Source organism: Myxocyprinus asiaticus, chromosome 28 (genome assembly GCF_019703515.2).
Source record: "Myxocyprinus asiaticus isolate MX2 ecotype Aquarium Trade chromosome 28, UBuf_Myxa_2, whole genome shotgun sequence".
In the NCBI taxonomy this organism is placed as follows: Eukaryota; Metazoa; Chordata; class Actinopteri; order Cypriniformes; family Catostomidae; genus Myxocyprinus; species Myxocyprinus asiaticus.
This window is the reverse complement of record NC_059371.1, coordinates 18,483,874-18,511,016: the sequence shown is the minus strand read 5'-3', so window position 1 is coordinate 18,511,016 and position 27,143 is coordinate 18,483,874. Positions and strand designations below refer to the sequence as shown.

Genomic DNA, 27,143 nt, shown 5'->3' with positions numbered 1-27,143 from the left:
GTTTATTTACCTGTCTGTATTTGCTCTTGATCTTCATCGATATCTGTTTAGTGCTTACTCTGCTGTTTTGCCTGTTACCTCTTCTTCAGTTTGTGAAGCTTCTCTTCTGTGTGATATCACCTGTACCATTGATCTCACTGTGTAAACCCTGTAAATCCTGTGAATCTTAGTAGACACTCTCGCACTTGGTTTCACTAACTACAACTTGTGTGGCTTGAATTCCTGACAGTAATATAGCCTATATATTTCTGTTAAAGAAAAAGCACATGTAGATAACGCAACGGCATTGCTCCTAAATAAAGGATGGTTATTTAATGCAGTAATGTTTTTTTTATTATTATTTATTAACATAAATTACAATAACAGAGTGTAACTTGCGCATATTATGGCCGTGTGTAGCATGTTAGTGCATTAGCATCATGAATTCATATTGTAAACAAATGAAACATTTTCTACTGCATATGTATTACTTTAAATAATCATCGAGTGGTTAAAACAGCTTCTTTTACTGACCTCATGTGAATTCTACTCATAGAATGAGGCATAAAGTCATTGATAACACATTTTTAAGGTTTTACATGTAGCGTCCACATATTTAAATGTACTTCTAAATGCCTCCCACAGCGGTGTGGTGTGTGTCTGAATGTTCGGAAACAGTATACCGTTGGTCGGCAGTTTAGAACTTCTTTTTACCCCTGAACGAAGAACGAAGAAGAACTTCTATCGAAGTATATCGAAGCCTTTACACACTCCTGTCATCTCTGCTTATTTCAACTCTCTCTTCTGCTCTCATGCCTCACAAGGGCCATCTAGACCAGCGGCTCTGTCTAACACAAACTCCACATGCTCTCCTCTGCACTCTGCAGCATCAGACTGACTGATAAAGTGTAAAGCTCTTGTTGATTAGCTCATTGATCTGCTCTAATCAATTTCAGAGAGCATCTCGGCCCATGAGTGTGCAGAGGAATATCAGAGATATACCTGTGTGTGGATGTGTGATTCACAATGACTTCCATGGAGATTAAAATGCCACTTTCTTTCCATTGTGCTTTATTTGATACGTTTGCGGCAAGTATAGTCTGTAAGTCAAAAACACTTTGTATAGTTTTTCGATATTAAGGTACTTTCTCCTGTCCCAGCTTAATATGCAGAGACAACTGCACTGTAAAAAAAGTGGGTATGCACAGCTGTTACCTTAAGGAGCCATTTCTGCTTGATCTAACCCTTTAAAATGATTTTTTTTTTTTTTTTTTTTTTTTTTTGCTGTAACCTAATGTATTCATGTTGACTTAAGTAATTTAAACAATATTTTTTGACTTAATTAAATCAGTTAATTTAACTTTTTTTTTTAGTGTATAAGCCATTCACAGGCTGATTTCCCTGAAATTTTCCCTGAACCCTGTCTCTGTGGCGCATAGATAAATAGAAAGATAGATAGACAGACAAACAGACAGATTGACAACTCACAATGATGTGTAAATATGTCAAAGCTTAGATAAGATGTATGTGCTTGTGTGCACATTCTTTTGTGTGTATGTGTGTGTGTGTGTGTGAGAGATGATTGATTTGAGGGCTTTAAATAAACACAGGTTCTCATCTCCAGCTGGGTTATTGTTCTGAGCCTGCAGAACTGTCACTCACCCAACACCTCCTGCTCTTTAGCTACAGTGAGAAGTGGTGCTGTGTGCATGTCTGGTTCAATAACAAGTGACAGCTCGACAGACAGACAGACAGACAGGCGGGCAAACAGACAGGTAATTCAGAGTGGAAGTTCAAAGAAAAAGTGCAGTGCTTTGTAGACTTGATTTAGACTATCATATATGACTCCTGCATAAGTTCTTTCTTTGTTCATCTCTGTAATTGCAGTGTTCTTCAAGGTAAGAAAGGAATAGATTTTCATTGTCTTAAGTTTATCTACAGCAGAGTTCTCTAAGCGTGCTTTCACACTTGGTTCGATTGCTTGGACTGAAACCAAGTTTGTTTCTTCCCCCTCCCCCTGCCCGCACTGGTCTGTGTTCACATCATATTTTTTGGGTCTGAACTGCGGTCCGATTGTGTCATCAATGTGAGTACAAGCGGCAGCTGTTTACCACTGTAACTAGGTAACAACTCAAGAAGACATCAGCTTCACTGTTATTTAAGTATTCATCTCTTTGGATTTACCACCAAAACTTTACATGCACAGAACGACACTTGTGTTTGTCTGCCACGGATGTGATGAATGTTAAAGTTTGCCACGAGCCAGTGAATGCATTGCAAGAGATGTGAAGAATGTGAGCTGCTGTCTGAAGGCGGTGTATTTGGACACAAGCAGGTATGAGAAATGCATTATACCATAATATTTGCGATCGGGAGCCTGCAAAGATGTGAATTATACATCATCACAAGTGGTTCACTTCCACAATTTGGTACGATTGCGTTCATATCAGCCATGATCTGTACTGGAGTTCACATGAACCATACCCCAGACCCGCTTTTCAAGCGGACTTGGGTGTGGTTTGCGGGTGCTCAGAAAAAAAGCTTTCACATCATCAGAACGAACCAAACTTTGACATCATTTGAATCCATGTACCCACCAAAAGTGCTAGTGTGAAAGCACCCTAATTAAGTCATTTTTTCCAGTCAAGTCTTTTTTATTTGTATAGCACTTTTCACAACATTTTCACAATCATTTCAAAGCAGCTTTACAGAAAATCATGCATTAACAGAAAATGAAACTGTAATATCTATAAAGTCTTAGAGTCATCGTTGTGGAATTTGATTAAAATATGATTGTAAATTATGTATAAAAATAAATAAGTAAATAATAAGCAAGCCGAAGGCGACTGTGGCAAGGAACACCATAAGATGTTGGTTAATGGAGAAAAATAACCTTGGGAGAAACCAGGCTCACTGTGGGGGCCAGTTCCCCTCCGGCTAAACAGCATGAATATAATGCCAATATTACTTACTTGTGTGCAAGTCATGTTTAAAATGATTAAACTTTTAAAGTTTTAAGGGTCAGTGTTTAAACAAAGATTAAACTTAATTAGTAATTAGTGGTCCAGATTTTGACCATTAATACAATAGCAGTGGATAGTGACTCATTTTAAAGCTTAATAAATGACCCAGAATTATCTTGAAAATTGTCCATATGATTCAGGCATCATATTCCAAGTCTTCTGAGGCATATGATTTTTGCTTTCAGATTTGGTGAGAAACAGCCCTAAAATTTAAGCCATTTTTCAGAATAAATCTTGATATCTGTTGCACATTAATGGGTGCATTCACTGTGGCTCACATGTGTGTTTTTCCGCTAAACAACACCAAGTTCTTACATGAACACGCATGAAAGAAATTCATACAGGTTTGGAACGACATGAGGGTGACTTTTTTGGGTGAACTGTCCCGTTAATGCAGAACATACACTACCGGTCAAAAGTTTTGAAACACTTACTCATTCTTTATTATATATATATATATATATATATATATATATATATATATATATATATATATATATATATTTTATTTTTTTTTTCACATTTTAGAATAAAAGTAAAGTCATCAAAACTATGGAATAACATAAATGGAACTATGGAAATTATGTTGTGACTAAACTAAATCCAAAATAAATCAAAACTGTGATATATTTTAGCATCTTCAAAGCCTAGAATTTGCAGACATGTACTCTTGACATTTTCTCAACCAACTTCTTGAGGTATCACCCTGGGATGCTTTTTAAACAGTATTGAAGGAGTTTCCATCTATGTTGGGCACTTATTGGCTGCTTTTCTTTATTATTTGGTCCAATTTTATTACATTTATTTTTATAATTAAATAAATATGTTGCTACAATTATATTTTTATCTACAAAACTAATTTCAAACATTTAAGCATATGCCTTCAGATCAAAAGATTTTTAAGATCATAAGAAAAATTTCAGTCAAGTGTTTCAAAACTTTTGACCGGTAGTGTAGGTGGCATAAAATTTATTTACACAGGAATCCCTAAAAATAGTTTTTTTGCACTAAAGAAATCTCCTAATTAAAATACACATGGCCCAACACTAAACCAGCACAAATTACAACAGCTTAAACTGGATTGTGGGTTAGTGAAAAAGACTCTGGTGTTTTTTTCTCCCCAATTTGGAATGTCCAATTCCCAATGCGCTCTAAGTCCTCGTGGTGGCGTAGTGACTCACCTCAATCCTGGTGGCGGAGGATGAATCTCAGTTGCCTCCACATCTGAGACTGTCAATCCATGCATCTTATTACGTGACTTGTTGAGCGCGTTACCACGGAGACATCGCGTGTGTGGAGACCCACGCTATTCTCCACGGCATCCACGCACAACTCACCACGTGCCCCACTGAGAGCGAACCACATTATAGCGACCACTAGGAGGTTACCCTATGTGACTATACCCTCCCTAGCAACCGGGCCAATTTGGTTGCTTAGGAGACCTGGCTGGAGTCACTTAGCACACCCTGGATTCAAACTCGCGACTCCAGGGATGGTAGTCAGCGTCTTTACTCACTGAGCTACCCAGGCCCCCAGACTCTGGTGTTTGAGCTGAAATTTCACACACAGTTGTGCCACTGTTTAGTATATTCGTCTCAAAGAGAGAGCCACCATCACTGTGCACACATGCTAAATAAACCGTGAGTGTGATAGTGTTATCTATGACCTCTCGCCCTATTTCTGCTCCATTCGCTTCTCTCCACACACATGATACACATTGAGTGAGAGAGACAAACACTTACACTCCTGTCACCCTAGAGTCACTGGCAATTTCAAACAATTTATCTCACGATTTCAGAAAGGGCAGTAGGAGCTGGAAATTGTAGCAGCTTAACTGTTTCTCTTTTCTTCCCTCCCTCCAAATCTTTTCCTGTCTGAATCTGCCTTGCATTCACATTATGAGTGTGCTGCATTCTGTTACAATGAGCTTTCCTGTACCTATTGAGATTCTCGCTTCTCTCGCTTCTCCTAAAAAACTGTTTTACCGGTCACACTGGGGTCTCTACACTTCATTAACTACTTGCACGCTTTGCCTTGTTGTTGTTGTTGTTGTGTGTGTGTGTGTGTGTGTGTGTGTGTGTGTGTATGTGTATGTTAGAGAGAAGGCACAGGCATAAAGAGGGAGAGAAACCTTTTTTCCCCATCTTTGATCTTTTATTATCGTATTACAATCGTATTATTAATATTTGTGTCTCTGTAGTCTCAAATTTATTTTTTCTTTTATTCAAAGAGTCTGGATCCTGCTGTTGTATTGTGTGTATAAATCAAATAATACAGTTGATCAGTTCTATGTACACTCTAAATACATTTAAGATTTATGAATTTCAATTTCATAACAAATGTTTTTTAATTAAACTGCTTAAACTTTAATAAAATTTTAAAAAAAAAGTTTTATTAATTTAATTTTGTTAAAGATTATGCAGTTCAATTTGATGGAATTTAGTTATGAAACTGAAATGTGTAAATCTTAAAAATATGCTAAAATATATATTTTTTTCAGTATAGGTCTATTAAACTCCCAAATAAACATTTGTGTCGATGAAAGACATGATCCACCAAAGATAAGAAGCCAGTAATGCCTAATAAAAGGGTCATATCCTATACTATGTTTCCCCAAGGTCCACTTATAATGTGGACGAATGTAAGATTTATTGTACCAAAAAACATCATAATTTAGATTTTCGTGACCATTTTTCACCCCCTCTCTGACCCTTAGAATTATAAGTGTCATTCTTGCTTCTGTGCTTTAAATATTTCAATGTAAACACCTTCTTTGCATGTAAAATGAGTATTTTGTACACATTTTGGATGTGTCCTTGATCTGACACATCCATTTCAGGTCTTTAAGTTCTATACTGTGTAGTGTTGGTGTGCCTTGTGGACAGGGTTGGGAGGGTTACTTTTGAAATGTATTCCACTACAGATTACAGAATACATGCTGTAAAATGTAATTTGTAATGTATTCCGTTAGATTACTCAAGGTCAGTAACGTATTCTAAATACTTTGGATTACTTCTTCAGCACTGGTAGATTTTTTTCACTTGTTTTGACTATAAAAACTCTGCCAGTACAGTAAGACAAAATACACATGTTAAAAATACATTCTCTGAAAAACCTAAATATCTTATGCAGTGTTGTTTCTAAAACAAGATCAATCAAATTGATCTTGTTTTAAGGATTTTTAGATATTTTTACAGGAAAACAATACAAAAATTATTATCAAGAATAAGATTTTTGCCCTAATATCAAAGGTCTTACTAGAAAGAAATGAAATGATGATCCAATGTGAATTTTCTTGATAAAAAAATATGATCGTGCCTGGTAACATGTGCATGTAAAATGACTAGAAATAGCATTTTATCTTAGCGTAAAGCTGACAATTTACACAAGGTTTATTTCTATTTCTTCTGCTCTAAACTTACTTCAAACTTACTTCTCTGTCTGCTCGTATGAATGTCACACATCATAAGAAAGTGTTTCACCGCTGTTCAAATGCACTTTGGATCACATCATTTATATGTATAAATGTTTTCCATCTGAAAGGATTAAATATTAAATGAAACAAATGACAATAAAATGCAAAGTAATCTCTTCAGTAATCAAAATACTTTTTGAGTGTAACTGTATTCTAATTACCAATGATTTAAATTGTAACTGTAGTGGAATACAGGTACTTATATTTTGTATTTTAAATACGTAATCCCGTTACATGTATTCCATTACTCCACAACCCTGCTCGTGGAACAGGGTGGGGAAACACTGGATAAGGCATCAACAAGTCGATTTTAAAAATAGGTGTTTATGCATGAAAAACATCATAATTTAGATTTCCGTGACCATTTTTCACCCCCTCTCTGACCCTTAGAATTATAAGTGTCGTTCTTGCTTCTGTGCTTTTAAGATTTCAATGTAAACACCTTCTTTGCATGTAAAATAAGTATGCCTTGTGAGATTTATTGTTTACAATATAAGTTTGCACTGCCACATTCGTTAATAACAACAGCAAAGTCTCCATTACATTGTAACAGGTTCACAAATCATGTCGTGCTTAAATGTGCTAATCAAACTGTTAGAATCAGACTGAAATTATCAAGGATCTTGTTAAATGAAACTGCAAACTCAGTCTCTGTTTCCTAATGTCGGAATCCTTTGGAAGGATATGCACACAAAACAAAAGTGGTAACCTGCAATTGTCTACTTGATCAAACCCATAACACTTTTGTTGGCGTAACCTAGTTTTTCAGGTTGATGTAGTCAGGTAAAATAATTTTTTTGACTTAGACAAAACCAGTTAATTTAGATGTTACCATATGAAGCACATTTTTTAGGTTACCTCACAAAAATGTTTACTGTGTAGAGTGGCAGGAGCTACACAGCAAAATCTCTTAAACTTACCTCACTGTATGGGCCAAGTTGCTAAACACTAAATTGGTCTTATATTAATATATTCATCTGTTTGAGGTCATTAAGTTTTCATTAAGTCTTTTTGGACTGAATGTAAAAAGTGGTAACATGAAATTGTTACCTTAAGGATCTATTTCTACTGGATCTAACACTGAAAATGACTCGCGTTGGTTTAACGTAAATTGTTTCAGTTAAATTAGTCATGTTGGGTTATAATTTTGACTTGAATAAACTGAGTAAATTTCGATATTACCGCATGAAATACATTTCAAGGTTATCTGACAAAATATTTTTTAAAGTGTTTTACATCTCTGTTTTATTTCAAAAGATAAAGGAAATTTAAATGTCTCATTATATTACCCCTTAAAGTGTAATGAGACAGGGTTAAACAGGGTTAAAGACTGTGACAGTGCTGGAAGTGTCTCCTCCTAGACAGACCTCAGATCAACTACACAGATTGTGCTCGCAGTCAGGGGCCTTGAGTTGGTTTACTGCTGAGTATTTCTCATCCTCATGATGTGCAAATCACCTTGAGAACAATGATATTAGCTCAGAGGAAGGACAAGTAAGAGCGGGTGAGGACACAGTGGCCAATAGAGTTTTTTTCAACAGAGAAGCTAGCTCTCTTTTATGTGAGGTCACCAGAATTGAGAAAAGAATGGATGAAATGAAATATGGTGAAGAGCTTAAAGAACATAATAGCTGAAAGAGATGGCAGGTGGCTTGAAGGTTACCAGGAAGAAAGGAAATTGAGTGAATGGTTTTGAAGTGCACGAAAAATCTAAACATCAGGGAAGGAGACAGAGAGAGTGAGTGAAGAAGACATTTATTGGAACGTCTGAGAAAACTGAAGACGTAAATTTGCTCACAGGCAGATGGTGTCATGAGCAGAGACAGCTTTGCTGAGTGGTCATGGCATGTTAGGCCAGCTAAAAAAAAATAGAAAGAGATGATGTTTAGACTAACAATGGGCAATGATGATTGGCTAGTTGTTCAACAACTGAGGTCTGTTCGTTTATGTGGAGGTTTTTTGTGCCGGCAATTTAAGTAGCGAAGTGACAGCATACTGTGCATTAAACAGTCTGATCACACTGTATTCAGAAACAGTAGGTCGAAAGTTTTTCTGCTGAAATTGTTCTGTGCTTACCGAAATGCAAATCACTACCTACCAGTGGCCAAAGCTGGAAGTGTTGTTGAATGTATGGGCATGTGTGAGCTCCAGTTTCCCTGTGAAATGTCCACAAAGTGGTGCCAAAAGCGAGTTGTATTTTTAGTTGTGTATGATGTAATACTGTCAGTAGTGCATATTTCATTAACCATAACCATATGCCCTAACCCCATCCCTAAACCTAACCATCAGGAGAGTAAAAATGTCCTCCAAATCACATTCACCATTGTTTATGTGTACACAATTACTTCCTAGTTCCCACAGGAACAGAACCTGTGTTCTTGTTGTTCCCTGTGCAACATGATATCAGTAGAGCTAGAGGGAAACATGTTCACTCTTGAATTGATGCAAACATGTCTGATGTGGTGTCGTGCTTGTCAGTAATTTCAACTGAATGGGTTAATTTCTGGGTACATTAACTTTTGGAAGCAACATATTGATTGATGTGTGATCATATTGGCTTTAGATTTAGATTGAAAAAGAACCCTCTTGGAAAAGTTATCTTTAAATTCATTCCTCTTGAAGCACCATCGCTACAGCCATACACATTTAGACATATGTCTTTGGCCATTGCGACGCGTCTCGCACTGGTTTTTGAGCACCCTGCTATGAGCGTTGTGTTTAAGACGCTGTGTCATGTTAAAAAAGTACATGTTTTAAAAATGCATCTCAAGACCTTTGCATTCTGTTGCTGTTTTTTAATGCAAGAGCATGTCTAACGAGAACACGCCCTTAAGAAATGCATCATATTGGGGTCCGAAACAGGTGAAGCATGTAATTTCTGCAACACTTGCCTCACTAAATAGAATTGCAAAAATAATGAATGTTTTCTAACAGGTTTCCCCGAACACTCCCCCCATAAGCCATTGGTCAGACAAACAGACAGTTCCACCCCAAACTCATGCCATTGGTTGGGTCAATGTGGCTGTGCTGGGCAAATTGATTCTCAAACAAACAGAGTAATGTTGTGATAGTGCCACAGAGCCAAAGTGTTTACACATTTCTGGAAAATAAGCCTACGAATGGCTTACTTACAGCTTTGTCTGCATATTATCCCTTCATAATTGAATAATATTAAATTATTTTAATATGCCAAAAATTATGTTCTTCACTATTTCAGGTCTTTAAGTTCTCTACTAATGACCTGATGTGTTAAATCCGGTGTGTTAGATTAAGGAGACATGAAAAAACGTGTAGTGTTGGTGTGCCTCGTGGAACAGGGTGGGGATTAGGCATCAACAAGTCGATTTTAAAAATAGGTGTTTATGCACATCCCTAGTTTAGACTGCATGTTATCAGTCAGGTTTCAGAGACTGGTAAAGCTTACCTACCCTAATCCTAACCCTAAAAGAGCACTCATGCAGCCTTTCTCGGCTGTTTGTTCATCTCTAAAATCGTTTATCAGGCCATCTGTATTGCTCAAAGCAGATCAGCTGTGTGTGAGTGAGACTGAACTCTCTCTGACTCCATTCAGTGGCGGCTTGTTTTGTTTTATTGCAGCCATTATGGTACATTATGGTTTCCATGTCAGTTTTAGCCAGTCCCCACATGCTGCCAAAACACAGACAAATGACTGTGAGCAACACGCCCCATTTGGCAAAACTAGATTGAATCAGAGACATACATGCAGGTGGATTATACAGATTTAAGAAAACAGTAGCAGGTTTTTCTGTTCTCCCTTATGCCTATGCCTTATTGCTGATCATATGATCTTGATCTTCTCTCTGATCTTTGGCCTCTTGTGTGTTTGTCACCTGTATATAGGTGTATGGCTGAAGGCCACACGGAGCTGTCGCATGCAAGAAAAGCGAGCAGATTTTGTAGCCGGCTGTCTTGGCGGACGGGTCATCGCTGCGGGGGGACTTGGTAAGTAACTACAGACAAGGCAATGTTGAATAGACTATGGAAATATTCTAGGTGCAACTGAGCTTAGAAAAGCAGGTGCAAGGATTGTCATTTTTCAGAATAGCCTGTGGTAAGAACTTTATCAAGCAAATGGATTCATTATGTCAGTGCAGCCATGAGTAAGTGCTGTGCGTAAATGTCACTGGCAACAAGAATCTTCCTCACTGGACACAATAACTACAAGCCACTTCTGAACAACTTTGTGAACTCTGTGACTATTCTTTAGGAAGCAGTAGGGTTAATTGGTATTGATTTTTTTCAGCTACATTGCAGAGTAGATACAGTACAAGAGCATATCCTAAACATAGCTCTTATGCATTTGTTTTATTCCTAAGCAGAATTAAAAATTAATAGGAAAACCATTGAATCACAGTTAAAGCATTTTTCACCCAAAAATGAAAATTCTGTCATCATTTACTTACTCTCATGTCGTTCTGTGAATTACACTGAAGAAAGCAACGGCAGATGTCAAGATTTTCAGTTACTGTAAGAAAGACTTAAAGGGATAGTTCACCCAAAAAAGAAAATTCAAAGTCATAATTTACTCACCCTCATGCTGTTCCAACCCCCTATATCTTTCTTTCTTACATGGAACACAAAAGGAAATGTTAGGCAGAATGTTAGCCTCAGTCACTTTTCGCTTGCATTTGCTTCCATTATATAAAAGTAAATGGTGACTGAGGGTACGTTTACTATGTACTAAACGATGTACTAAAAACGGAAAAGTTTTTACTTTGCGTTTTTGAAAAGTTTCGCGTACAGATGACAACGTTGTCAAAACAATTCCCGTTCACACAGATCCACGAAAACGACTAAAAACGCTGTATTATGCATGCCAGGCCAGTAGTTGGCAATGTCACTTTGTAAAAAAACACTACACGCCTAAGCATTTTTCCACAGAGCGGTGAATACAAACAATGAAGATGGCGATCGCTGGTCGTAGTAGTGATGCAGTAAATCTACACTTTGCTGGAGAAGCGTCAATAAACTCAAAATCTTGAGCAGCACAAACACAGTCCTGTAGTCCGCCATTGTAGTTTTGAATGTCTCGAGTGTTGTTTTGAAGTACTCGCGTGCATGCCTATAGACTGAACATGTAATACGCGTGCGCATGACGTCATCGTTTTCACAAATTCGCATTTTTGTAACCAGTTTTCAAATGTTTGCGTTTTCAGGCCCCAAAACGCCATTGTCGTGTAAACGAACAGCCAAAACGCCTAAAAAGTTTTCCGTTTTTAGTTGAAAACGTTGTCGTGTAAATGGCCCCTGAGACTAACATTCTTATTAACAACTCCTTTCATGTTCCACAAAAGAAATAAAGTCATACAGGTTTGGAATAACATAAATAAATGATGACAGAATTTTTATTTTAGGTTGAATTATAAATTGGGGTCTGTTTATCTCCCAAAGCTATCATATGGTTTCAGAAGACTTTAAATATATTGTTACATGGACCACTTTTCTAATACTTTTGCATCCTTTTTGAAGCGTGAAAGCTTCAGTTGCCATTTACTGTAAATATATGGAAAAGAGCAACCAGAGCATTCTTCAGAATGTCTCTTTTTGTCTTCCACAGAAGAAAGTCATATTGGTTTAGAATTTAGAATTTTCATTATTAAGTGAACTATCCTTTCAACTTCATTGTGAAACTATGTGTGGTATTACCCAATGTTCCCCAGACAGGCATACAATGTGACTTACATGATTTGTTCATTTGGGTCTTTACACTCCAGTGAAGACACTATTGGTAAAGGCTCTGAATATCTGGCACAAACACCGGCTTTTTTCTTTCCAGTCTGTTTGTCTGCGGCTACATTACTAGAGGGAGAGGGAGAGATTTCTTCAATAAATGTCAGCTCAAAGAGTGGGCAAGAAATTTCTTCGTCTTCCCAAAAAAATGATATTTAGGGCACAGCATTGCAGATTAAACATGGCACATTTTTATTTCATCTTTTCACACGTCTAGAAATAGAAAGCATTTCAAGCAACACAAGAGCCATTGGAGGATTGTGGTGTGTTTGTTCTTGGGCTGAGCATCTCTTCATTATTCACAGAGTGTGAGAACTGAGGGCAGGTTGCTCTAAGTGTGTCACATTTAAGCACAGCAGAACTTCCTCCACCTGCTCTCTCTATCCTTTTTAGTTGTTGTTACCTCTTTTTACCCTGTCTCCCCCTCTTGTCTTATTTGCTCATTCAAGTCCTTTTTCCTTCCTTTTTTGTCCTTCCTTTTTGGTGTTGCTGCTGCTGTTGCTGTTTCCTGCATCTTTTTATCTGGTGCAGAGCTGCCATTTATTGCTCTGCTACAAAACCTAAGCCATCTTTATACTGCTAAGGTGGCACAGAGGCAGCATCTGAAATTACATTTAGTTGTATTTACACAGACTGTTTAATGCTACTCAGAGTAATCATAAACACTTTTCAAAACAATTACAAATGCATAAATTATGTTATGAAATATATATGTAAAATATAAAAATAGAAATATGAAATGAATGAAAAAATGAAGTTATTCTTAAATATGAAACTAAATTATGCAATATATAACATGACAACACTAAAGTTTAAGGCTGCTCTGACGCTGCATTTCATATACACAGAACCAAAGCAGCATCAGAAATGTATTTGATACTAGGGGCCGAGGTGGGTCAGGGCGGGCTAAATTTAGTATGGCTTTTGTGTCTTTACAAAAGAATTTTAGCAGGCTCAGAGCAGGCAGTATTTCATACATTTACTGAATTGTAACATCAGTACATTTAATAATGGCCATTAAATAAAAAACAGATCAGATGCCATTAATAACTTTTTATACCTCACTTCACACTTTTCATTTCTCCTGCTGTGCCTAGGTATTTCACGATTCCCAAGCAGTAGTGTAGTGTTAGTCAGCTTGCTGAATATGATAGAAGTTTGGTGTTCTCTGTGTAAAAATAGCCATCCGAGCAGGGGTGCCCCCGAGTATTTTGCTGGAGCCGGTGCGCACGAGTAATTCACTATAGAAACCGTTCTCTCCTGCACCATGTTCAGTATTTATACCTCCTTCCAACGTGGAAATGTCCCGTATATTTTTGACTATTCCATCTGTTGTGTCTCTCAGTTGTGATAAGTCTTAATGCTGAAGCTGTTAGTTTAACTGTATTTCCCATCTGTAGTAGTGTAGTAGTAGTCCGATCGATCATGGAGTGAGAGACAATGGCGATGACTTTAAAAAAAAAAACTCTCGCTGATTGACATGTGCTGACTCAATGCACATCAACTGAACTGCCTCATAAAAATGATCTTTATTACCAGCTGGCTAATATCTTTAATGTCACAGGGAAAAATGAAAAGACACACATAGCTCTTTTACACATCTGCACTGCTCTTACACTTTAGTTTAGAATGCCACAAACACAAGCAGAGTGATACAACAGCAAAGCGTCCGAGTGCTAATGGTGTGTAAATATATAAATTTATATATATTTGTATACACTGTAAAAATGTCTGTAATTTTAACGGTAAAAGACTGTAAAAATGCTATAGTGAAAAAACTGTTAATTGGTTAACGGGTAGTTTACCTTAAAATATACGGTAAAAATTTTACATATATTTAATAAGACATGTAGTTTTATGGTAAAATGTTGTAAAAATTAAAAACATTTGACGTAAAAGTATGATTTTCCCATATAATTAACGGTAAAAAATGTATATTATGTTTAACAAGTGAGTACATGTACTTTCTATGGTAAATTATTGTTAAAATTATGGTAAAAACTAATAATCAGATGTTCCCAGAATTCCCTGCGTGACCCATTATATTTTATTATATTTTCTGGGAAAAGTTATGTTTCTTCTTATTTGTAATATCAGTTATATACATTGGGGTGTTCTGTGTTTTATTTGATGTAGTTTAGTTAATGTTTATTACATTAATTTAATTTCACATGTGTTACCCTGACGGTGTTTAGTGTTTGTGTGAGTGACACTGAGCACTGTCTCTACAGGTTTATTGGTCATTGCTCCATAAAGGGCATCTATTGATGAACTTCATGTCATCAGATGCCCTTCTGTAATCACAACGGTGATTAACAATACATTAAAAAGTGAAAAGCAGATTTTTACAGTTTTAGAAGGTTAATATATCAAGTTTATAATTTAAAGGTGCAATATGTAATATATTTACTGTACTAAAGCATAAAATTATCATATGTTATCAGAGATTTAGGAAACATGCTAAGTTGAAATACTGGCTTCTCCGAAAACAATGCTACAGCCAGTATATTCTACTTTGAAATGTCCGTTCCAAATTGTAAATTAGAAAGTACAAATATTTGACGGTTGTTGTAAAATCATGGTCTATTTTTATCAGTCATATTTGTTTACATTTCCCTGATATGGAGTATATTTGATGTTGTCTCGATATAGTCACCATTTTTCAGCTAAAAATGACGATGTGTGGAAAGAGTTGCGGATGTACTAGTGTACTTACAATATTTACATTTCTGGTTGAGAGCGGCAGACCACCTCTAGCGATCTTTTTCATGCACACACACATACAGCATGCATGCAGAGAGGAGTGGTCGAACAAGCAAGCGATAGAGAGTAGGTAAAAAAAGTATTTTGAAAGAGTGCGCACTCTGCCGCTCTCAGCCAGAATAATCACATAAGGACACGTAAATGTGAAAACCGATGTGCAGTTTTAAATACAGAATGTATGATAGTCCTATCTGTAAAGAGCACATCAATATGAAGACAAAGCCAAAACCCAGCAATATTTAGCAAATTTTGAAATCCCAGCCGGATGTTTTTTTAAGTCTAAACACAGATTTGCTGTCTATGTAGTGCATTCTAAATCAGTCACTCAGTTACTTCCAAATCACTCAATTATGGTTAGAATGGTGCCTTGAAGGCAGAAAGCTCACTAGGTTTTGAAAAAGAGCTGGGTCTCTTTAATTGTGGTTTCACACTTCTCCTCTCTATTGTCCTTTGGTTTTCTTTTAAACTGGCATGTTGGACCCTCACAACAATAACATAACAGGAGGAGGTACTTCATTCCCTCTGGCTCCTCATGTCTATCCATGATTAATGGCTGCTATTAGGTCCATATTGGAGATGATGTTCAGGAAATTGCTCTCCCCATGATTTGTCCCTGAATCATTTATGGTTTCATTCAAATCTTCCAGTGCTCAATTATGCTCATATATAATCATTGGTTCCGGTATTACTGCAGATTCAGTGTCAAGAGAGTATTGAATAAAAAATTTTCCCAGGGGGAAATGTATTAGGGTGTAATTAGGGTTCTATTACAACTGGTTCATTTGTCATAATCGACTGATTCCATATGACTGTTTTGCCAACTATATATTATGCTTAATTTTTTCTTCTTAAAAGTTATGTTAAGGTTTTACCGACTGAGTAACCATAGGGAGTAAAGAGAAAGCCAACACAGTGCATGTAATTTAAGATTAAGATTTAAAATTGTAATATGAAGGGATAGTTCACCCAGACATTCGAGTGCCTGACGATGCGTAGCAACACGCAGGAAATCTCCATGCAATCAAGACATGACTCTTTTGATTACTTCAAGTGGATTCGTCCAAGTGTTCGTTCTACCTGGAAATTATGGTAACAATAGTCACCGCATCAGCCTGTCCATATCATCTGCACTTCAATTTGAGAAACTACGGAAACTTGATTCAATGATTTAGGTCTCTCCACTCCACCAAAGGCAAGCGAGAGAGCACACTGCTCATTCTAACTGACCCCGGGGAATATGAGAGAATCTCCCCTGACTGCAACTGTAGCGCTTAAAGGCATTGTTCACCCAAAAATATAAATTCTGTCATCATTTACTCACCCTCATGTTGTTCCTAACCCATATGACTTACTTTCTCACATAAAACACAAAATGAGATGTTAGACTGAGGCAGTCACTACCTTACATTCTGCCTTTTGTGTTTCATGGAACAAAAGAAAGTAATACAGGTTTGGAACAACATGAAGGTAAGTAAATAAAGACAGAATTTTTGTGTTCGGGTGAACTACCCTTTAAAGCCCAGACTGTTTTATAACTTACCAAGGAAACCCTGCTTTTATTTATTTATTTATTTATTTATTTTTGCAACATCAGAGGAAAAGTTTCTGTTGAGGCATTAGCCACAGAATCTGTGTGAGTTACATAATTTGAAGAAATCTGCATGTCGCCACCTGTTCAAACCTGCTTTAGTCCCAAAACCCACCAGGTGGTACATCTGCAAGAAACAGCCGCAATGTGTGTGTGTTGAGAGTGCTATGGAAGCTGTGTGTTAATGTGAAGAGCATGTCATGTTGATTGAATGGCTGGAGAGGCTGTCTAATCATACGATTATGCTCTCTGTACACTTGCCAGTGAATCCGGCTCATATATTCGCACTGTGAAACTCGTCTGAAATATTAAATCCTTCATGTGTGGCTGGAAATATTTTATCTTCACTTTGAATGTGTCGACTTGGAGATTAACATCTTTTTGGTTTGTTTGAGGAGTAATTAACTGAAATGACAAATTCTGTCTTTATTAAGATAAAGATATTTAAATATTTCAATGAAATATGAAAAGAAAAAAAATTATTTCCTGGTTTAAATCAAGATAAGCCATTGTAAAATATTCGTGCAATTGTCATACATTCATTGCGGAGGCATTTTTTCTGAGGAGACGGGAGGAAATAATTGACAGTACAGACATAAAACAAAACAAATAGTACAAAATATGAGATCAAATTGTGTGTAAAGCCAAAGCTCACTTTTTTTTTTAAGAATCACTCTCCCAAATCAAATGACTTTATGATTTTCCAGCCAAATGTTGGTTTAAAATAGTCTCAGTCTGAGCATAGTTGATTCATCCCCATCTGTCACAGGACAGTTCATAGTCTAAGATTTTGGTCATAACACAATATTGATCAAATGTGTAGTTACTGTATTTTCCCTTTACACAGCTATATATTATTGTTGTACAAATGTATAAACATGATACTTTGATGTGACTTGGCATGCATAAATAGAATGATAAAGGGTAAGTTCACCCAAAAATGAAAATTCTTTCATTTACTCTCCCTCATGCCATCCCAGATGTGTATGACTTTCTTCTGCAGAACGCAAATGAAGATTTTTTAGAAGAATATTTCAGCTCAGTAGGTCCATACAATGCAAGTGAATGGTGACCAGAACTTTAAAGCTCTAAAAAGCATATAAATGTAGCATAAAAGTAATCCATACGACTCCAGTGGTTTAATCCATGTCTTCTGAAGTAATCCAATCAGTTTTGGGTGAGAACAGACCAGAATATAACTCCTTTTTCACTGTACATCTTGCCAATGCAGTCTCTTGCACGATTATGATTTCAGTCTCGATTACACTTCATATGTGCTTGACGGATGCACAAAGTGGCTAGATGGTGCTAGGAAGTGAAATAGAGCTTGATCATGTTCACCAAGGAGACTGCTGATGTCAAGATTAATAGTGAAAAAGGAGTTATATTTTGGTATGTTCACAACCAAAACGGATTGGATCGCTTTAGAAGATATGGATTAAACCACTGGTTTCTTATGGATTAGTTTTATGCTGCATTTATGAGCTTTTTGGAGCTTCAAAATTTTGGTCACCATTCACTTACATTGTATGGACCAACAGAGCTGAGAAATTGCAGAAGAAAGTCATACACATCTGGGATGAAATGAGAGTGAGTAAATGATGAGAGAATTTTCATTTTTGGATGAACTGTTCCATTAATATATATTTTCTAAATATTACAGGAGTATTTGCTTTTTGATTGTACCAAATGTAAGGTAAAATGGTCTTCCATATGCCTAAAGGCAATTCTTTGCTAATTGCTAAACATTTAAACAGAAACAAATATTAATAGTAGAATAGTATTTTTTAACAATATGTAAAATGATGAACACTCACAAGAGATGAAGATTTTAGTCATATCCGTCTTAGAGAAATAGCTGTTTTATTATACGTAGGTGCTGGGCACATCATATGACCAGCCAAATATCATTCGCTTTATCTCAATAATCACCTGTAATTGCATGCTTTCTCTCCCAGAATAAATTAATCATGACTGACTCCGAATAGTGCATTTTTACAATGACATCAGTAACAGAACTTGTGTGTGTGTGATGCTGCATCTACATACATTTTACTGAGAGCACCTTTAACTCAGAAACTGTGTAAACATCAATATGTTTTGAGAAATTAGAACTCATCTGTATCACACTTTAGTACATCTGCTTGTAGAAATCCTTATGATTTGTTCTGTGTTGGTTTGCTTGTTGTCAGGTAACCAACCGTCACCGTTGGCTTCAGTGGAGAGTTATAACCAGCTGAAGAGGAGATGGGAGGCCGTGGCCCCCTTACCCACCCCTCGCTGCTCCTGTGCCTCCATTCAGACCCAGAACATGCTGTTCCTCATTGGAGGGGTCTCCCAAGGTCCCAGCAATTCTGTAGAAGCCCTGTGTCTCAAAGAAACTGTCTGACGCATACACACTTCAATGAACAAATACATCACATCATCCTCACATGCTGTACTATACAAAGAGCACAAGCTCTGCAAACACACACACAAACAAACAAGCCAAGCTGACCTGTATGTCTCTTGGACATATTCACAGACTTTTCCTACAGAGGATGCATCAGCTTTATACTTTGAATAATGGAGACAATCTACTGGAGCTTGGATATAAGACTCTTGGGCTGGAGATCTAAGACAAGCAAAAAAATACATTTAAAATAAATTGACTATATTAATAAATATATTTATTATAAAAATATATTAATAAATATATGTATTAATATATACACTAAAAAAATAAAATAAACTATATACAGTGGCCCCGAAATGCAGGCTATTTTAGAGGTTATTAGCACAGAAACTATGGACGTGTTCCACAAAGATTGACAACCAGAAAGTGTCCAAATACTTTTGTCTTTATTTTGAACATTGTATCTATTACCTTGTCATTTGAAACCTAACAAACATATTTTTTGAAGGTTTTGCTTGAAAAGTATTTGTTCATTTGTTTTGTAATACTTTTTGGGGCCATTGTAAATAGATAAATAACCTTCACAGACAGGCAAACACACAACACTCCAGACGCCTTTGAACTGTTCAATATTTTTCAGTATCTAAGCAGGGTAATTTTCTGGCAAACTAAAGAGGAACTTAGGGCCATATCCACCAAGCTGCCACAGCACCTGTCAGAGGTAGCATGTTTAGCACTTTTTGTATTATAAACAAACAGAGGATGTGCTGTGAGAGAATTCAGAAATGGGAGGCGGGTGCATGTGTGTGTGCGTGCGTGCGTGCGTGTGTGCGTGCGTGCGTGCGTGTGTGTGTGTGTGTGTGTGTACAACTTCACAGCCATGCACATGTGAAATTTAGAGTTGATATGAGTGAGTAGAGCACTCTTATCCAACTTATCTTATGACATGTTGTAATAATAGTATGAGATGGCGAAATCGTATACGAGTTGGCTCATACAGAAACATCCGACTTTTACTCCTAGAGAAAAATTAACGAACCAACAAACATGTTTCTGATGATCTTTCCTAAGCATAACCCCTTACACAAACCTAAACCGATAACCATATAGTCTAACCCCTTACACAAACCTAAACCGATAACCATATAGTCTAATCACTTACACAAACCTAAACCGATAAACATATATTCTAACCCCTTACACAAACCTAAACCGATAACCATATAGTCTAATCACTTACACAAACCTAAACCGATAACCATATAATCTAATCCATTACCCAAACCTAAACCGATAACCATATAGACTAACCCCTTACCCAAACCTAAACCGATAACTATATAGACTAACCCCTTACCCAAACCTAAACCGATAACCATATATTCCAACCGCTTACACAAACCTAAACCAATAACCATATAGTCTAACCCCTTACAAAAACCTAAACCGATAAACATATAGTCTAATCCCTTACACAAACCTAAACCGATAAACATATAGTCTAATCTCTTAGACAAGCCTAAACCGATAAACATATAGTCTAATCCCTTACACAAGCCTAAACCGATAAACATATAGTCTAATCCCTTACACAAACCTAAACCGAGAACCATATAGTCTAATCCCTTACACAAACCTAAACCGATAAACATATAGTCTAACCCCTTACACAAACCTAAACCGATAAACATATAGTCTAATCCCTTACACAAACCTAAACCGAGAACCATATAGTCTAATCCCTTACACAAACCTAAACCGATAAACATATAGTCTAACCCCTTACACAAACCTAAACCGATAACCATATAGTCTAATCCCTTACACAAACCTAAATTGATAACCATATAGTCTAACCCCTTACACAAACCTAAACCGATAAACATATAGTCTAATCCCTTACACAAACCTAAACCGATAACCATATAGTCTAATCACTTACACAAACCTAAACCGATAACCATATAGTCTAATCCCTTACACAAACCTAAATTGATAACCATATAGTCTAAACCCTTACACAAACCTAAACCGATAAACATATAGTCTAATCCCTTACACAAACCTAAACCGATAAACATATAGTCTAATCCCTTACACAAACCTAAACCGATAAACATATAGTCTAATCCCTTACACAAACCTAAACCGATAAACATATAGTCTAATCCCTTACACAAACCTAAACCGATAAACATATAGTCTAATCCCTTACACAAACCTAAACCGAGAACCATATAGTCTAATCCCTTACACAAACCTAAACCGATAAACATATAGTCTAACCCCTTACACAAACCTAAACCGATAACCATATAGTCTAATCCCTTACACAAACCTAAATTGATAACCATATAGTCTAACCCCTTACACAAACCTAAACCGATAAACATATAGTCTAATCCCTTACACAAACCTAAACCGATAACCATATAGTCTAATCACTTACACAAACCTAAACCGATAACCATATAGTCTAATCCCTTACACAAACCTAAATTGATAACCATATAGTCTAAACCCTTACACAAACCTAAACCGATAAACATATAGTCTAATCCCTTACACAAACCTAAACCGATAAACATATAGTCTAATCCCTTACACAAACCTAAACCGATAAACATATAGTCTAATCCCTTACACAAACCTAAACCGATAAACATATAGTCTAATCCCTTACACAAACCTAAACCGATAACCATATAGTCTAATCCCTTACCCAGACCCTAACCCTAACCATGATTTTAATAGAAAAATAATTTTAGTGTACCACGGAAATAATAAAACATCGAGGTTTGGAATGAGACAAGGGAGACGTATTACAGGTTGTTGTCATCAGTCTTTTGTATTGCATAAATAAATATGGAATGAGTAACTAGATTTGTTCACTGATGTTTCCTTTCTTAAAATAAAGTGTTTGATAGAAGGCTAGCTAAAATTTGATGCCTGTATTGTACTGATTTGAAATTGATTGTTTTGTCTCTATGGGAATAGAAGTCATGCCTTTTCGTCGTACCATATCACATGATTTCGCCATCTAGCCTAAATTATTACGAGTTGTCATGAGACTGTGTTGTCTTATCCCACTAATGCCTACTACTTACACTGTAGCATGAGATGGTAGAAATGAAAAAGTATGTGGATTATCTTGCCAGTCAAAGGAATGTTATGGGTTCAGAACAAGCTAAACTCTAACAAAATTAGCCACAGATGCTGTTTATTACCACAGACAATAATTTTGATTTCTCAGTTTATAAAAACTGAAGAAAAAAATCTATATACATTGACAATAGAAGTCTATGGGGGCATGGGGGAGCCGAACTGTGCAGTTTCATATTTTTTGTTACAGTTCTAATATCAATTTTTCTGTACAAAAATATGTTATTTGAGCCATAAAATTGTCTAAAGCATCTTTTTAGTAGTGAGACTACTATTCTAGATGGATGAGCTTCTGTTTGTGTGTTACCTACATAATGTGAGTAGATTTTTCTCTAGGTAAACAGTCCCTTTCTGGTATCCTTGTGCATATCATGCCAGGTTAACTGGTTCTGCATCGTCATGATAGGAGGTGAAAGATTAGATATTAATTTGCACAGACATGGCTAGTAAGTGATTTTATCACAATCTTGTGGATACACTTTCAAAATGGTCTGTATTTGAATGTTTATTAACCTTGCCCCTTAGACTTCCATTAGAAGCACATTACTGTGAACGTGTTTTCCATTCATTTTTCAAACTTAGGTTCGGGCCTGATTTTTTTTTTTTTTTTTTTTTTTTCTGTGGTAATCAACAGCATGTCAGAGAACTTTCTTGAACCCAGAGTATTCCTCAAATAATAATGAGTTTTAAAGGGGGAAAATCTGACAAAGTGTGTTCTTTTCTGAAGTGCACTGTTTGTGGAACACCTTGACACTAAATTATTTGACCAATTTGTACATTCTTCATAAGTCAACTGAGCAAATTTTCAACATCGTTAAGCGCGTTAAAAGCTCTGTTATTTTATTCTACCCTTTGCAGCTCTAGTTCAAATGATGCAGTAAGTAGTTGGACTGGCAAGTGATGGTTTTCTGCCTTTCATATTTAATTGGAAGCTATTTCTTCAGGGAAAGAGCTAATTAAATCTAGTCATTATAGTTGCAATACAAGCCTCACAGACAAACGGTAACTGTTTTTGAGTGACCCATTTACAGGAGGAGCGATGAATGGTCTCGGGGGACATGGAGGAGGACAGAGGACTCACTTTCTGTAATTTTGATTAGATAAAACCCTTGAACAGACCTCATATGCCTCATTCTTGGTTCAACGGTGCCCTGTGGGGTTCCTGTATTCCCCCACTGATGATCTGACAAGAGCATCGGGTCACCAAGCTCATTTAGCATGCTGAAAACAGAACTCGTGCATGTCAGGAAATCACATTGCGCAGTGACAGGTTTGGCCGCAGTAGAATCAGGTGCATTTCAGCATTGAGATGTCAATATGTATTTGATTTCTATGGTGTGTGTTTGTATATATACAGTGGGGTTTAAAAGTCAACATTGAATTTTTATTGCAAATTATATAATCGTCATCACAATTTGAGTGAAAAGTTAACATGATTTTCATGAATTCGAATATCAATGTCATAAATTTGCTTATTTGATAAGTGACCCAGAAATAGTGCAGAATCTTAAATATTTCTTGTCCATGTTGTCATAATTCTTTGTTTTAAATTTTTCTGAATCCTAAAACTCTATTTCCAGGTTATAATTAGATGCTGAATCCTAGATTTTCAATGTAGACTCTTGAACCCTACCGTATGTGTACGATGAGCAGGTTTGTGACACCCATAGAACGATTATTATCACACACTCAATCAGCTGTTTGGAGGACCAGTCATTATCGGGCAATGTGATACCTGACGGTGTAATAAGATGTTCACACATAATCATACTGAAATCTTGAGACTTTTGTGCAAGTGTATATGGCTGTTTGTGTATACAGTATGTGTCTTTGGTTGGGATAGTGAGGATTGAAACAGTTTTGAATGATCTGACTGTGTATGAAAAAAGCGGTTGGTTTACATCCAACATTAAAAATGACACATGCCTGCTCACAAACATGAGGATCAAAGAAGCAAGTGCATATAATCCACACACACATACATATATATTCATACAGCAAGCCTTGTTTATTTAGATTTATTTATTAGACTGTGATCTTGTGCTAGCTGCCGGCGGTCTTGTGCAACATGTCACAGTGGAAATACTAACAGGTCAAGGATGGATATTTCTGGCTGTATGGAGCCATGCATGACAGTCATGCCTTCTCAGAGACAACAACAGAGGACTGGACGATTTGTAACAAGACCAGGAGATGAGCAATTATTTTTATTATTATTTGATTTTGTCACTTGTGTTGTATTATGCTCTGCGGCAGACCAGCTCAAAGAGTGAGTTCATTTTCACTTTAGTTTCATGTGAGGTTAAATGTCACAGTGGCTCACATTTGAAACACACTCCTAGCAAGGCAGAGTCGGCGATGTGTGAATAGATGATCTGAGGGAAAGAGATAATGCTGAAAGAAATATACCTCTATTTATTTTCATTTCTACAAATTCTGCAACAAGACACATAACTCATCTTGGCAGTGTATTTTTGCTATTGCTTGAGTTCCATTTTTGCTGCCTGTTTGAACTGAAAAACATCTTTACTATTATAAATAGTAATCACTGTCTTAAGATGTTAAAAGGAAGGTTAACCCAAAATTAAAATTCTGTCATTTACTCACCTTGATGTCATTCCAAACCAATTTGACTTTCTTCTGAGGAACACAAAAGTTGTTATGTAGAATGTTAGGGACTGACAGCCTCAGTCACCATTCACTTTCATTGTATGGCAAAAGATGTAATGAGAGTGAATGGTGACTGAGGCTAACATTCTACCTAACATCATTTGTGTTTCAGGGGTTTGGAACAGAATAAATGTAAGGAAATGATGACAGAATTTTCATTTTGGGGTTTTGAAGGGGCTTCACATATTCTCGTTTTTAAAAGTGCAAAATGTTTCACTCAAATTTTTTATTTTACAGGTGCAGCGAATGCTGTTCAGACCTCTCCACAGTGCTTTAAATTACTTTAGGAAATAATAAGAATCGTTTATCTTCGGGCTTTTTTTTATTACACAAACATATTCAAATACATTTGTCTTTGACCCTTATCTGTATGTAAATCACTTCAGACAAAACACAGTGTAATGATAACAAACTCTAGGTAGCAGTTGTTTTGCAGTGACTTTTCACGTTTTTCCATGTTCTGAATATTCTGTGGTGAATTTCAAGTTCAAGTCAGTGAACCGATGCAGCTTCTCCAGTGATTTGTGGGTTTACCTGTGTGATTTTGTTCATTTGTAAGGTGACATGTTGTCATGTTGACTCGTAATATGAGGAGCTGTTGAGATGGTCTGTTGTTTCTTTATGATGTTGTGCTGTCATGTAATGGTGTGATAGTGGAAGCCGATGGCCTCTGACAGTCTTCAACATGCAGTGCCAACACTCTGGACACATTTCAGTTTCTGACTCACAATCTCCATAAAAAATCAATCAAACTCCACATTATCTCATTGCATATTCTCTAATCTGAAGACAGATAAGTCTTGGTTTGAGCCCTGAGTGGAAAATACAATTTTAGTTTATGTTTTTCCAGCTATGAAATATTGCTACGCTTTTGGCATGGAGGATTGTTTTACACTGAGGTAGATGAGCAGAGACACACAGATGGCCCAGGGGAACTAACAATGTCCCATGAGATTACATTGCACCCATCCACACAGCGAAAGTGGTTTTACCCTCTAGCGCATTATTGTAGACCATGCACTGAATCGACCTCTATTGTAACACTTTGAAAGTACAATTGTTCTCCATGTTCTTTATTCTGTGAGTGTTTGAAGATCTATGGGACTATAGATTTGTTGGTTTATGGGCAAAGTGGTCATGTACCTCTGTAAGATGAGGCAACATACCGAGGTTACTAATGGCTGTTGAATGAAGCTTTGTGTAAAATAAATAACATTTGAATAATTGTGTATAAAATAGACCAATTTTCCTTGTGAAATGGCCTGCAACTTTTGTCTACATATCTTAAAGGTGCTGTAAGCGATTTCTGCCGTTTTGCTAGCTTCAAAAACACACGCTCTCTCTAAAACCCCGCCCTCCAAAGACATGTCCACAAATCCTATGTGAGCAAATCAGAACCCACCAAATGATTGACAGGCAGAGAGCGTTCCTTACTGGCTAGTTTTATGATCAACTAAAAAGGGGCAGGCCGGCCCCCTTTTTCATTTTTGCTGTTTACATAGCCTGCGGCTGCCACAGAGACAAGTGTGGTTTCTCAGGACGCCTATTTCTGTGATTTCAGTCAAGTAGATGGGACATTTTATTTGTTGTACAGTATTACAAGTAAATCACTTAAAGCACCTTTAAAGTTGCCGTCAAGATGAAGGACAGACAGAAAGCAATACATAAAACTGCACCAGAATAGCAGAACAGTGAAGTGAAATCTGTGGCCCCTGTTATACCCCCCATTGTATGTTAGCAGAGAACTTCACTTGAACCTGGCTAGATGGGTTAACATGCTCTGGATATTTCAGTCTGAATTGTGTTGAAATGTGTTTACATTTGAGTCCAGTTCAGTAGTTCAGTGCCTATATATGTGAGGTAGTGCCTCTACAATTTCTGTAATAAACTCTTTGAACATTTCTATGTGATCCTGTGTGGTTTTATGTGTCTTTTACACTTTCTCTGACTTTAGTTTAACTGGGCTGTGATTTAGTTTTTGACTGGTTTACAGAACAAAAATAAATGAATTATGCACTTCCAGAACATCTTAAAATGTCACAATAAACTCTTGGCAAGACAGGGTTTAAAGATTTCTTGCTTCTTGTCTCACCTGTTTTTGCTTGATTTACGACTTCATGGTCTGGCAATGGAGCGCAACATTTTGATTCCGGAAGTTAAAAGCCCATTCTTTTTTTCCATAGATGAACTGATTTTCAACTAGAACTTAAACCTTTAAAGACAGGCCTACCGTGAGGTCTGAGGTTGTTCATCGATGGTATATGCTTCTGTTGATGCCATCAGACTGCATTATTTCAACTTTATTGTTAAAATCGTGTTTGATAGTGGAATTCCTGG

At 36.7% G+C, this 27,143-nt stretch overlaps 2 protein-coding genes across 2 annotated transcripts in view; one reads left to right on the top strand and one right to left on the bottom strand.

Moving 5' to 3' along the window:
* Nucleotides 1-19,192, top strand: part of LOC127418501 (kelch domain-containing protein 8B-like) — a 181,438-nt gene extending 162,246 nt beyond the window's left edge. The window contains exons 4-5 of the mRNA XM_051659095.1: nucleotides 10,339-10,440; nucleotides 18,772-19,192. Coding sequence (XP_051515055.1) covers nucleotides 10,339-10,440; nucleotides 18,772-18,968 — 299 coding nt within the window. The 3' untranslated portion in view covers nucleotides 18,969-19,192. The remainder of the gene's footprint in view (nucleotides 1-10,338; nucleotides 10,441-18,771) is intronic.
* LOC127419386 (uncharacterized) lies at nucleotides 19,156-26,694 on the bottom strand. The gene is made up of 6 exons (XM_051660732.1): nucleotides 21,469-26,694; nucleotides 21,235-21,390; nucleotides 20,962-21,195; nucleotides 20,650-20,883; nucleotides 20,332-20,454; nucleotides 19,156-19,193 (listed from the first exon to the last, which is right to left on the bottom strand). Exons 1-6 carry the CDS (start codon nucleotides 21,677-21,679, stop codon nucleotides 19,156-19,158), a joined length of 996 nt encoding a protein of 331 aa, XP_051516692.1. The 5' UTR covers nucleotides 21,680-26,694.
* Nucleotides 26,695-27,143: the final 449 nt, after the last annotated feature.